At 37.3% G+C, this 14,984-nt stretch overlaps 1 protein-coding gene across 1 annotated transcript in view; it reads left to right on the forward strand.

Moving 5' to 3' along the window:
• ZFP28 (ZFP28 zinc finger protein) overlaps positions 1-8,191 on the forward strand; it is a 22,301-nt gene extending 14,110 nt beyond the window's left edge. The window contains exon 8 of the mRNA XM_017546651.2: positions 5,079-8,191. Within this exon, the coding sequence (XP_017402140.1) occupies positions 5,079-6,787 (1,709 nt within the window). The 3' untranslated portion in view covers positions 6,788-8,191. The remainder of the gene's footprint in view (positions 1-5,078) is intronic.
• Positions 8,192-14,984: the final 6,793 nt, after the last annotated feature.

Raw genomic sequence — 14,984 nt, forward strand, 5'->3', positions numbered from 1 at the left:
TGCTCACCGCAACCTCCGTCTCCTGGGTTCAGGCAATTCTCCTGCCTCAGCCTCCTGAGTAGCTGGGATTACAGGCACGCGCCACCATGCCCAGCTAATTTTCTGTATTTTTAGTAGAGATGGGGTTTCACCATGTTAACCAGGATGGTCTCGCTCTTTTGACCTCGTGATCCACCCGCCTCGGCCTCCCAAAGTGCTGGGATTACAGGCGTGCGCCACTGTGCCCAGCCACTCCGAGCTTTTTAAAAATGAATAGATGTATAATCCCATTTGAATCATATAATACATTTGTTTGACCTTCTGTAACTTAACTATTTCTCTCTCCTTTATCCCCTTCCTTCCTTTTCTTTTTTCCTTCTCATTTTTCCCTCCTTTCCTTACTTTTCTCCTATTCTGTATTTTGCTGTATGGTCTGTTTGTTTGCTTGTTTTATTTACCTTTTTTTTTTTAATAGAAAAGTATTCATAAAATTTAACCATTTTAAAGTGTGCAATTCATTCAAGTGACAGTACATTCATGATACTGTGCAAATCTCATCACCATCTAGTTACAGAAATTTTTCATCTTCCCAAAAGGAAGCCCCATACCCTTCAAGCAGTCACTGTCTCTATGGATTTGCCTATTCTGGATATTTCATACAAATGAAATCATGCAATAAGTGACCTATTATGTTTGACTTCTTACGCATAACGTAATGCTGTTTCAGATTCAGGGTTCATTCATGTTGCAGCATGTATGGCTACTTCATTCCTTTTTATAGCTGAATAATATTCCATTGTATAGCTGTGCTACATTTTGTTTATTCATTCATCTACTGATGGACATTTGGGCAGTTTTCATCTTTTGCTACTGTTACTAGTGCTGCTATGAGCACTCATTTATAAGTTTTTGTTTGAACCCCTGTTTTCAATTTTTTGAGGTATATGCCTAAGAGTGGAATTGCTGTGTCATTTGATAAATCTGTGTTTAACTGTTTGAAGAACCGCCACCTGCATCATAGTTGTACTGTTTTTTATATTCTCACTAAAATGCACAAGTATCCCAGTTTCTGGACTCTCAGTTCTATTCCATTGATCTCTGTGTCTTCCTTGTGCCGGTACCTCATTGTGTTGATTTTAGTAGCTGTGTAGTAAGTATTCACATCAGGAAATGTATTTCTTCAACTTTGTTCTTAATTTTAAGATTGTTTTGGCTATTCAAGGGTCCTTGCCATTCTATAGGAACTTTACATTCAGCTTTTTTATTTATGAAAAATGGCCATTGGCATTTTGATATGGATTGCATTGAATTTGTTGATTGCTTGGGGACTATTACCATCTTAACGTTGTTGTCTTCCTATCCATGAACATGGAATATCTTTCCATTTATTTAGATTTCCTTTAATTTCATTCAGCAATGTTTTATGGTTTTCTATGTATAATTTTGCACTTCCTTGGCTAAATTAATTCCTAAGTATTTTCTTGTTTTAATGCTATTTTTATGAAATAATTTTTATAATTTGATGGGGAATTGTTCATTTATAGTTTGTAGAAATAGAGCTGTTTTGTGTATTGATCTTGTGTCATGCAGTTTTGCTGAATGTATAAATTAGCTCTAATGCTTTTTCTTTGTAGATTCTTTAGAATTTTCTACGTATAGGATATGTCATCTGTGATTAGAGATAGTTTTATTTCTTCATTTCTAAGTTGGATGCCTTTTATTTCTATTCCTAATTGCTCTGGCTAGAATATCCATCTAGTATATTGTTGAATAGAAGTCATAAATGCAGGCATATTTGTCTTGTTACTGATCTAAGGTGGAAAGCTGTCAGTGTTTAGATGTAATTTTAAAAATACTTTCTCTTTTCTTATTTAACATATTTTTCCAAACATTTGACTCTATGCATCACTTCCTTAAATCTGATTTCATCTGTCTATCTATCTATCTGGAAATAATTATATATGCACAAAATTCAGGCAAAATACTTCAGGCATAAATCACTCCTCCTCTTCCTCCTCCTCCTCCTCATAAGCATATTGCCTAAGATTAGTTTGTACTTGGTCAATAGTGTATACGAATGTAATTAAATATAATATTAGTATTCAATATTATTATATAAAGTATCTTCAAAAAATGAAATAATATGATCATCTCAATAGATGCAGAAAAGCATTTAACAAAATTCAACATCATGATAAAAACTGTCAACACACTAGGTATGGAAGAAACATACCTCAATACAGTAAAGGACATATATGACAAAACTACAGTTAACATCATATTCAATGGTAAAAAGTTAGAAACTTTTCCTTTAAGATGAGAAACAACACAAGGATGCTCATTCTCACCACTTTTATTCAACATATTGCTGGAAGTCCTAGTCAGAACAATTCGGGAAGAAAAGAAATATGAGGCATACAAATCCGAAAAGAAGTAAGATTGTCTCTCTTTACAGATGACATGATCCTATATGTAGAAAACCTGAAGGACTTCACCAAAAAACTGTTAGAGCTAATAAATGAATTCAGCAGAGTTGGAGGATACAAACTCAACATATAAAAATCAGTTGAATTTCTATACACTAACAAAGGACTATCCAAAAAAAAAATTAAGAAAACAATCTCATTTATAATAGCTACCGAAAAAACAAATTTAATCAATTTATCAAAGAAATTGATAATTTCTTTCATCAGTGTTTCAGCTGTATGCTGAAAACCATAAAACAATAATGAAAGAAACTGAAGAAAATACAAATCAATGAAAAGATGTCCTGTGTTCATGGATCAGAAGAAATAATACTCTCAAAGTATCAATGTTACCCAAAGTAGTCTATAAATTCACTGCAGTCCTTATCAAAATTCTAATGGCATTTTTCACAGAAATAGAAAAAACAATCTTAAAATTTACATAGAGCTCCAAGAGACCCCAAGTAGCTAAAGCAATCTTGAGCAAGATGAACACACTAGAGGCATTATATTATGCTTACTGAGTTTGAATTATATTGCAAAGCCATAGTAACTAAAACAGTATGGTATTGGCATAAAAACAGACACATAGATCTGTGGAACAGATTAGAAAGCCTAGAAATAAACCTGTGAATATAAGGACAACCAATCCTTGACAAAGATGCAAAGAACACACAATAGGGAAAGGATAGTGTCTTCAACATATGGTATTAGGAAAATCGGATAACCATGTGCAAAAAAAAAAAAAAATTGAAATTGGACCCTTATCTTACACAGAAGTCAACTGAAAGTGGACTAAGGATTTAAACGTAAGAACTAAAACCATAAAACTAGATAAAAACAGGAAAATCTCCATGATATTGCTCTTGGAAGTGATTTTTTTTGATATGACACCAAAAACAGACAACAAAAGCAAAAATAAGCAAGTGATATTACTTCAAACTAAAAAGCTTCTGCACCAGAAAGAAAATAAAATGAAAGGCAACCTACAAAATGGGAGAAAGCATTTGCAAACCATACATCCAATAAGGGGTTAATATCCAAATATGTAAGTAACTCATAAAACAATAGCAAAAATGAAAATAAAAGTGATAAAGGTTCTGGATAGACATTTTTCCAAAGAAGACATCCAAATGGACAATAAGTATGTGAAAAGGCGCTCAACAGCATTAATCATCTGGGAAATGCAAATCAAAACCTTGGTGAAATTTCACCTCGTATCTGTTAGAATGGCTGTTATCAAAAATTCAAAAGATAAGTATTAGTGAGGATGTTGAGAAAAGGAAATCCTTGTACATTGTTGGTGAGTAATGTAAATTAGTACAACCATTATTGAAAACATGGAGGGTCTTAAAAAATTAAAAATAGAACTACCATATGATCCAGCAATCCCACTACTGGGTATATAGCTGAAATAATGGAATTAGTACCTAGAGGAGGTATTGATGCTCCCAAGTTCATTGCAGCACTATTCACAATAGCCAAGAAATGGAAACAACCTATGCCCATTGACAGATAAACAGATAAAGAAAATGTGATATGTAAATATATTGTAAGGTGCATGTGTGTATATAGAAATCAAATATTATTCAGCCTTTAAAAAGAAGAAGATTCTGTCATTTGTGACAATATGGATGAGCCTGGAGGACATCATGCTAAATTAAATAAGCCAGGCACAGAAGGAGAAGTACTGTATGATGTCTTACATGTGGAATGTAAAAAAAAAAAAAAGAAAAGAAAAAAAAAGTCAATTTTAGAAACAGAAAATAGAATGTTGATTACCGCGGTTTGTGGGATGGGAGAAATGGGGAGACGTTGGTCAAAGGGTACAAATTTTCAGTTACAAGATAAATACATTCTAGAGACCTAATATGCAGCATCATGAATATAGTTAAAAATAATGTATACCTGAAATTTGCTATGAGTAGATCTTAAATGTTCTCACCATACACACACAAATGTTAACTATGTGAGGTGATATGTTAGCTTGATTGCAGTTAAACATTTACCATGTATAAGCATATCAAAACATTTTACACCTTAAATATATACAAGTTTTATTTGTCAACTATGCCTCAATAAAGCTGGAAAAAGAGAGAAATTGCAAGCCTTCGTAATGGAATGTCCAGAGAATTGAGGATTCTATTGTGGAAGTGACCAGGAAAATGTGAAAATGATTTTCTTTTTGAGTCAGAGTCTGGCTCCGTTGCCCAGGTTGAAGTGCAGTGGCTTGATCATAGCTTACTGCCATGTCAAACTCCTAGGCTCAAGCAATCCTCCTGCCTTTGCCTCCTGAGTAGTTGGGACTACAGGCACATACCACCATGCCTGGCTAACTTAAAACAATTTTTTTTAGAGATAGGGTCTTGCTAGGTTATGCAGGCTGGTCTTGAACTCCTGGCCTTAAAGCAATCTCTTGAACTCTGCCTCAAGCGATCCGCCTCAGCCTCCCAAAGCACTGGGATTAAGGTGTAAGCCATTTTGCCTCGGCCTAAATGTAATAGTTTTTAGAACTGTAAAATTTATGTTGTTGAATTCACCAATTAGTGAATTAATTCACCAATTTTCCTTTTGGAAGATTCCTTTTTCCTAGCACATGATAAAATAAATGTGTGTTTTCTTGGTGTCTTTCAGGCCAGCAATCTGTATGTGAGACCCAGGAGTTATTTCCAAAGCAAGATTCATTTGCTGAAGGGGTAACAGATAGAACCTCAAACACTAAACTTGAGTGTTCCAGTTTCAGAGAAAATTGGGATCCTGACTGTGTCTTTGGAAGGAAACTGGCAGTAGGTCAAGAGACACGATTCAGGCAAGAGCCAATTACTCATAACAAAACCCTCTCTAAGGAAAGAGAACATACATATAACAAATCTGGAAGATGGTGCTATTTGGATGATTCAGAAGGGAAAGTTCATAATCGTGATTCAATTAAACATTTTCAAAAAAGTTCAGTGGTAATAAAACAAACAGGCATCTATGCAGGAAAAAAGCTTTTCAAGTGTAATGAGTGTAAGAAAACTTTTACCCAGAGCTCATCTCTTACTGTTCATCAGAGAATTCACACTGGAGAGAAACCTTATAAATGTAACGAATGTGGGAAAGCCTTTAGTGATGGCTCATCCTTTGCGCGACACCAGAGATGTCACACTGGCAAGAAGCCCTATGAGTGTATTGAGTGTGGGAAAGCTTTCATACAGAACACATCCCTTATCCGTCACTGGAGATACTATCACACTGGGGAGAAACCCTTTGATTGCATTGATTGTGGGAAAGCCTTCAGTGACCACATAGGGCTTAATCAACATAGGAGAATTCATACTGGAGAGAAACCTTACAAATGTGATGTATGTCACAAATCCTTCAGGTATGGCTCCTCCCTTACTGTACATCAAAGGATTCATACCGGAGAAAAACCATATGAATGTGATGTTTGCAGAAAAGCCTTCAGCCATCATGCATCACTCACTCAGCATCAAAGAGTACATTCTGGAGAAAAGCCTTTTAAGTGTAAAGAGTGCGGAAAAGCTTTTAGGCAGAATATACACCTTGCCAGTCATTTAAGGATTCATACTGGGGAGAAACCTTTTGAATGTGGGGAGTGTGGAAAATCCTTCAGCATCAGTTCTCAGCTTGCCACTCATCAGAGAATCCATACTGGAGAAAAGCCCTATGAATGTAAGGTTTGTAGTAAAGCATTTACCCAGAAGGCTCACCTTGCACAGCATCAGAAAACCCATACAGGAGAGAAACCATATGAGTGCAAGGAATGTGGTAAAGCCTTCAGCCAGACCACACACCTCATTCAACACCAGAGAGTTCACACTGGTGAGAAACCCTATAAATGTATGGAATGTGGGAAGGCCTTTGGTGATAACTCATCCTGTACTCAACATCAGAGACTGCACACTGGCCAGAGACCTTATGAATGTATTGAGTGTGGAAAGGCGTTCAAGACAAAATCCTCCCTTATTTGTCATCGCCGAAGTCATACTGGAGAAAAACCTTATGAATGTAGTGCATGTGGCAAAGCCTTTAGTCATCGTCAATCCCTTAGTGTACATCAGAGAATTCATTCTGGAAAGAAACCGTATGAATGTAAGGAATGTAGGAAAACCTTCATCCAAATTGGACACCTTAATCAACATAAGAGAGTTCATACTGGAGAGAGATCTTATAATTATAAGAAAAGCAGAAAAGTCTTCAGGCAAACTGCACACTTAGTTCATCATCAGCGAATTCATACTGGAGAGTCGTCAACATGCCCCTCTTTACCTTCCATGTCAAATCCTGTGGATTTGTTTCCCAAATTACTCTGGAATCCATCCTCCCTCCCATCACCATAGCCTCAAGATGCCATTTCCATTTGACTACTCCAACAGTTTAAAACCCCATCTCCCTGCCCTTTTGTTTTCTTTTGTCCCTTATTAGTTTGTTCTTCACATAAGTGTAAATGTAACTTATTCACTCCTCTTTAAAACTTATAATTCTTTTAAATTGGTTAATGCATAAGATGTGCTCAGAACAGTGCCTGGTCCATATTAAGTGCTCAGTAAACTTAGCTCTTTTTAAAACTTTGTATTTGAACATTGAAAAGGTACAGTAGTCAGCTCAGAAAAAATCATACAGTAGGATGAGGATAGCAAACAGCACATTTTAGATCAGGAACAGCATTCCCCAGGTAGTGGGTGAGGTTCTGCCTATGTTGGTTTAAAACTTGATTCTATAATGCTGAGTTAGTATTGTGGCTTTCCATCTGACTTTATGTGAATGTAAGGTGATGTGACCATGTTGATGAGAAAATTCAACTTTACATTGGACTTGATTTGTTTTAGAAAGTCTAGGGATCATGAATGAATAGGTCACCTGGAACAAATCAATTTTAAAAATTAGAAAAATGCAAGATTATATGCATAAAGTTAAAACAGCTGACATGTTACTCAAGAATTAGAAAACTTTGCAAGATTTGACCTGTTTAAAAATCACTTGATTTATAAATGAATGGTACTAAACTTTTAAGGAACCATTGATTGTCAGGTAAAGTGATCCAGCGTAGGGTTCAGCAAACTGACTAATGGCCACAGTCTCACTGACTGTTTTTGTAAGTCCATGATCTAGAATTTTAAAAACTTTTAAATGGTTAAAAAAAGTAAAAAATATTTTCAACATGAAAATTATATGAAATCTAAATTTTGGTGTCTGTAAATAAAGTTTTGTTGGCTCCAGCAACACATTGATTTATACCTTGTCTGTGCTGCTTCCAGGCTATAGCAGCAGAGTTGAGCAGTTATGACGGGAGACCATGTGGCCTGCAGAGCCCAAATATCTACTGTCTGATCCTATACAGGAAATGTGTGTGATCCTGCTATGGAGCAGAGGTTATCAAACTAAAGCTCAAGGGCCAAATCCTGTCTACTGCTTGTTTTTGTAAACAGAGTTTTATCAAACCAGAGCCATGCTTATTGGTTTAGCTATTGACTATGGCTGCTTTAGACAACTGTGACAGACTATGTGGCTCGCAACACTTCAAATATTTACTATCCTTTTCAAGAAAGTTTGCCAACCTCTACTCTAAAGAAAAATGTACAAAAGATTCTAATTTTATGAGGGCAATACAATTCTCACATCAAAAACAAGAAAACAAATTATAAAAGAATTCATTTATGAATAGAGATGAAAGGAGGACATTATAAAACTATATTGAAAAATAAAGATCAGTAAAAGAAATGATATTTTTCCAGGTGAAATAATATTGTTAAAATGTTTATATATTATAATTCAGTCCCAGCGAGATATATTTATTTTGATGGTAACAGGGAAGCATAATAAGGCAAGAATAACAAGAATTTTTTTTTAAAGAGATAGAGGCCTCACTCTATCACCCAGGCTGGAGAACTGTGCTAAGATCATAGCTCACTGTAGCCTTAAAATATTTTTTTTGTAGAGACCGAGTCTCACTTTGTTGCCCAGGCTGGTCTTGAACTCCTTGCCTCAAGTGATTCTCCTGCCTCAGCCTTCCCCCAATTTTTTGAAATAAATTTCTTTGCATATGAGATTTTGGTATATAACAGCACTATTATTTCAATATCAGGGAAATGATGTTTTGACAATTGGTTATCCACCCTCTCCAATAAAAATCATGAAATAATACGTTAGAGGCAAATGTAGAAAAAAAGGAACCTTTTATCAAGTAGGTCATGTAGTCCTACAAGCCATAAAGAAACAGAGAACAAGTTGGCCCGTGCAAAGATCTAAAACTTCAGCATGGTGAAAGGCACCAAAAAACATGTAAAAGACAGTTGGAGGAAAATGTATGCAACTTATAGAAAATAACAGAATGTTATTACATATACAGAGCACTAGCGACAATTGGCCATGCATACCAATAGGCAAATCACCCTGAAGAATCCAAATGAATAAAGAAATCTGTGAAATTCTTAACCTCATTAATCAGAAGAATATGAATGAATCCACATTTTCCTGGCTCTTAGGTGGATGACAATATAAAATTCTGATAATATCCAGTAATGGGTATTAGTGTGGGAAAACAGGTACGTGATCATTATTAGCAGTGTAACTTTGTTCCCTATCTCCTTGGATGGCATGACCTATCAACATTATAAATGTGCATTTTTTTGAAACAGTAATTCCAGATCTAGGAATTTTATCCCAATGAAATAAATTGGTAGATATAAATAATGTTTTCTTGTAGAATTGTTTTAATTATGCCAAATAGGAATTCAGTGCCCTGCCAAGTAGATTGATTATAGTCATTCAATACTGTGTTGTGCACTTAGTAGAAAGCAGTTAAACTCTACATGTACTCTGTGGAGTGGCATCTACAACATATTTATTGAAATATGTGATTTATAGAACCTTACATGTAAAATGATCGAGTCACAGAGTCAGAATTAATATTGAATATATATGTGTGTATGTACACACTTACACATGCACAGACTCAGTATATATGTTGAACTCTGGTTTTGTGTTTAACACGCAGACTTTTCCTAGCATTCTATGGGTACTTTCTGTTTCTTCATTCTGTATTGTTCTGGTGAACTGCCAGTGATGCATAGCTCCAGTGAAGCAAATCAGATTTTTTATTCTCTGTATTTTGATTGGGGACACAGGGACAGGAACATGGCCAATACTCAGCTTTATGAACCAGTATGGCTGGAATGGACGTTTTCTTTTAGTTGGTATTCATTTTGATTGATGGGACCTTTATTGTACCTGTTGTGAAGAATGTGGAATATGACTCGTAGGCTGGAATTCATTTGAATTAAGTCATCCTTTGGCAGCAACCTAAGGATTCCTCCACTTGTCACTGGGATCCATTGAGATGATTTCTGCTTTCTCACATTCTGGTTTTGTTCAATTATTTGAATCTGTGAACTACTTGGTATTCTAATATTTTGAATTTTAAGTTAGAATCAGGTTATTTGGTTCTCATGCAAAGAGAGCTAGCCAATACAGAATGATTACCAGACTGTAGAGAAGCAGAGTATTCAAGATTGATGTCGAGTGAGACAGATGAAAGGACAGGTAAATTACTAATTCTGTTTTGTGCTGTGAAAGGGTATTCATGATATGGCAGGATCCTAAGCCCATTGTTCATTAGGGGCTGGATAGCTCCTACCAAATGCAAAGGTATTGAGGAATATTACCTCCAAAAGTGTATACGATACCTGTCTATAATGAAATTGGGTAATTAAAATTTCAAGGCTACTTGAAATTATGGCCTTAAGGAATTGAATCAGTACCTTTATGTCTGTTGGGAAGAATTTCATACTCCTAAGCATGGGGCTGCATTTGCCAAAAATTAAGGTGAGCAGGAGATGTAGTTATTTGCTCAACGATGATGCTTACTGAATTTTCAACCTTGCCACATCTGTTAAGCAGTTAGGGAAATACTGGAATTTGGATTATTGGGATAAGACTATCAAGAAGGATTCAAGGATCTTATGAAACTTTGACTCCCCCTCTCAACCCTTAAGCAGTCTCTATACTGATTCTACTTTACATGCTTCCCTTGTGACTGGAAACTTTTTTTTCCTTTCTTTCTTTTTTAAAAAAGAGACAGGGTCCTGCTATCACCCAGGCTGGAGAGTAGTGATATGATTTTGGCTTGCTTCCGCCTTGACCTCCTGGGCTCCCTCCAGCATTCCTCCCACCTAACCCTCTTGGAGTAGGTGGGACTACAGGCGTGTGCCACCACACCCAGAAGTTTTAAATTTTTTATAGATAGAGGGTTTTGCCATGTTGCCCAGGCTGGTCTTGAACTCCTGGGCTCAAGTGATCTGCCTGCCTTGGTCTTCCAAAGTGCTGGGATTACAGATGTGAGATACCACACTCAGCCTGTGACTGAAAATTTGATTGTCCCTTTTCTCACATGGGGGTCACCATTATTGCTTGGCTGGTAACAAAAATAAAAAAATCAGAGCTTAATATGACCTGCAGTTTGAAATATAGGAAGTTAAGAAGGAGATTAATCTCACCCAGAAATATTTAATTTCCTTTATTGGTTACAACATCAAAAATCTAAGGAACATTGTTGGAAATGTATTTTGAGGGTTAGAAATTACTTTGCATAATATATAAGGACTGAAAGAATTCAGAAGTGTATAATGCTGGATTCAATCATATATGTCCATGCCCTTCACTCCATCTGCAAGTTCCTCTATCAGGGCCCAATAGCCTTTCCTTATTCCTTTGGCATGAAGGAAGCCCTGAAAAATGTCCCTAGATCTCCTCCTTTAGGTGTGGAGACTTTTCATGAATGATTACATTTGAAAGAGTATCTGATTTCTGTAGAACTGTGGCATGTGTAGTGGGTGGATTAAAGGGCAATCATTTTGAGAAGAAAGCAAAAATGTTATATAAATCTCAGAACTCTAAGAGTGTTCTGATTTCTGATATTTGCACTGTAATGAATAATTGATCCCCAGTGTTGAAACTGCACTAAGGTTTTATTTTAATTAAAAACACTCCATGGCATGGCATCCAAATCTCATATTGAAATAAATCAGTGGCAGGGGACTGGATACTCCTGAACAACTGTAACCTCCACTGGAATTTGAAAAAGACTTGCATTTATGCAGAGTGAGGGCTTATGTAAGAATTCTTACATAAGCGTAGCTTAAAGCAAGGTGTATTGAGACCACAAATGCATACTTGGCTGTTTAAAAACATGCGCTTTGAATGAAGAGACCTTCCAAACAGGCTTTGTGTGAGCAACATGACTGTTTATTTACCTGGGTGCAGGTGGGCTAAGGCTGAAAAGGACATTAGCAAAGGGCAGTGGGATAGGAGTTGGTTTTATAGGTTTGGGTAGGTTTTTGGGGGGCTGGGGTGTTGCAGAGTAAGTTCAGTTAAGTGATGGGGGTAGGGGCAAGGAGTATACAAGTTCAGTTACAATGGCAGGGTTGGGTGAGAGGTATTTACGTTATCATAAGAACAGTTAAGATGGCAGGGTTGGGTGAGGGGCTTGTGGGAAGCTCTCCTGGGCAATCAGGGATGATGGCGAACACAGGCAGAGGGTGGGAGACTTCAGCCAGAGGCAAGCAGGACTTCAGACTTTCAGGCTTCAGGCTTGCATATGGAGACCTGACAGTGGCTATTTTCCCAGGTCCTGGGTGTGCATTTGTTAATGATATCTATGATATGTGTCTAGATGACCACCAAAAGTTTGTGTTCTTTTCTATTGTCTGGAATTGATCCTGGGATGTCTGCCCAGGCACCTTTGCTTCATTTTGTCTATCAGATGAATTTTCTTCAATGCAGTGTGAAAAGAAGCAATATGTCATTCGGAGCTTGGTTTTTAAGAAAAGGATGTTCTGTCCAGATGGAGGAAGAATGTCAACCATATGGGATGGTAAAGCTGAAAGATAGAACTCTGTCCCTAAACCACTATTTGGAGGACAGCTCCCCAGTCATCAAGGAACACCAGCAATGGATTATTATATGAGTGAGAAATAAACTTACATTGTGTTAAGGTAATGATATTTGGATTTCAATTGTAATAGCAGCTACTATAATTGTAACCAATTTAATACCTTTACTGATAGAATTCCTGTTTTCCCTCACTGAGCCATAGAGTAGGAACTGTGATAGTGCATTGGTTTCCTGTTGTTATAACAAATCACCCCCAAAGCTTAGTGGCTAAAAACAGATGTTTATTATCTCAATTTCTTTGGGTAAGGAATCCAGATACAGCATAGCTGGGTGCCTCTGGCTCAGGTTCTCTCAGAAGGCTACAGTCTACCTGTTGGCTAGTGCTGCAGTCATCTGAAGATTTTATTAGAGGACAATCAGCTTTCAAGCTCATGTAAGTGGGTAGGACTCAGTTCCTCACAGGCTTTGGCTGAACATGTTGATTTCCTTCCATGTGGGCCTCTCTGTAGGGCAGCTTACAATGGCAAGTGGCTTCCTTGAAAGTGAGTGAGCAGGAGAGGATGCCCAAGATAGAAAATGAAGTCCTTTTATAACCTAATATTAGAAGTGATATCCCCTCATCTTTGGTTTTGGTTAATTAGAAGTCACTAGGTCTAGCCTACCATCAAGGGGAAGGGATTACAAAAGGGTTTGAATAAGAGGAGGTGGAGAACTTTGAGAGCCATCATAATGGCTTTCCACCAGTCTTCTCTCTGTCCTGAACTTCCAGTGATTCATGTCCCTTTCACACACAAAATTCACTTACCCCTTCCAAGGCCCCTCTTAGAGTCTCACCTCATTACAGGATCACTTCAAAGTCAATAATCTTGTAATCTAACATAGGAACAGGTGCTAATGAGGCCCATAAAATATAGTTTCTTAAGTATGGGTATTGATCTGCAGACCTTTAGACTTAAAGAAAATAAAGAACAAGTTATCTGCTTCCCCTCCTCCACCATGCCTAAGCAACACAGTAGAATCACTGCTCCACAGCAGTTCTGAAATTTGGCCAGACAAATGTTTAGAAATTTCTTGATCAGGTCACAAGGCCCGGGATAAGTATCCACCATCTGAACTCTTGCTTCTGTCCGTTGAATCATCCTTTTGTCCTGAAATACATTTGCAGCTCAATAGCTTTCTTAGCTTGCTTACTAATACTAGAGTTTTAGGAATCTAGTGGTGTCACTTCATTTTGTGCTGTCTCTGTCCCTCTCACTGTAGTTGGCAGAGTTTCTACTGATTCTTCTGAAAATGTTGTGGGCTTCATGAAAATCTCATTGGGGTTCATTGCACTAGATGAAAGCCACAGCCACAAATCTCTTTGAGATAAGCTTCTTAGAGGCATAACTATTTGAATAAGAGTCTCTCAGCTCTCTTTAATCTCTTTACAGAGTTTTTGTGGGGTTAAATAGTACTCTGAGATACCAGCTTTAGGTTTTGCTTTGTTGCCCAGGATGGAGTGCAGTGGTAGGATTGCTCACTCAAGCAATCCTCCCACCTCAGCCTCCCGAGTAGCTGAGACTACAAGTGTACACCACTACATACAGCTTTGTATTTTTTTAAAGATGGGGTCTCACTATGTTACCCAGGCTGGTCTCAATCTCCTGGGCTCAAGCAGTCCTCCCACCGTGGCTCCCCACAGTGCTGGTATTACAGGTATGAGCAACCACACTGGCCTGGTGTCTGTCATTAACTTTAGAAAATTCTCAGTCATTATTCAAATATTTTCTCTTTTTTCTCTCTTCTCCTTCTGGTATTCCAGTTACACATATATTTCACCTTTTGTAATTCTCTTTTTCATTTTTTTTCTTTGTAGTTCAGTTTGGCAAATTTCTATTAACATATCTTCAAGCTCACTCATTCATCTCTCAGAGTGTCTAGTCTACTGACAAGTTCATTAAAGGTTTTCTTCATATCTGTTACAGCATTTTCAATTGCTAGTATTTCCTTTTGATTCTTTCTTACAGTTTGCATCACTCTGCTTACATTACCCATCTGTTCTTGCATGTTGTCTACTTTGTCCAAGATGCTTCTCCTTCTATGGGCTTCCCTAAGAACTCCTTCTTAAATAGAGTTTGTGCTTTGTAGCTTTCTCTGTTGTAATCCACTGTTATTGACCAGAGCCCCATTAGTGTGGCAGTGAGGTACACTGGGAAGGGAAGCATTCTATAATCTTATGAAATACCAGTTTTCTAGTGGGCTTGAGTCCTTGGACTGTGATCTTCAGAAGCACTTCTTAGCCTTTTAAAAATCTTGCCTTACTGAGACAGACAGGCTATAGAGGAACTAGAACTGGCTAAATGCCTCTCCCCAAGGTCTAACAACTCTAGTAAGTAGTTTTCCTTGGAGTGCAGGTGTTTATTATGGAGAATGCTGTGGTTACTCTTCTCCTCCCCTTGCCCAAAACCCTGAGATTTTCCCCCATTCTTCACTGTGAAAGTTTGATAGGGTTTCTGGAGGTAAAATTCAGGGAAGTGTGGGGACCCATCTAACATTAGGCTCGTATGAGTTTTTAACTCACAAGGTAGCCCATACTAAGCCTCCTGCAATTCATAAAAATTATAAAATAAAAGTTTCTACCAGTTTATAGCTCCAGTGGCTTCTGCT

The sequence above is a fragment of the Cebus imitator genome, unplaced genomic scaffold, assembly GCF_001604975.1.
Source record: "Cebus imitator isolate Cc_AM_T3 unplaced genomic scaffold, Cebus_imitator-1.0 Scaffold190, whole genome shotgun sequence".
Classification (NCBI taxonomy): domain Eukaryota; kingdom Metazoa; phylum Chordata; class Mammalia; order Primates; family Cebidae; genus Cebus; species Cebus imitator.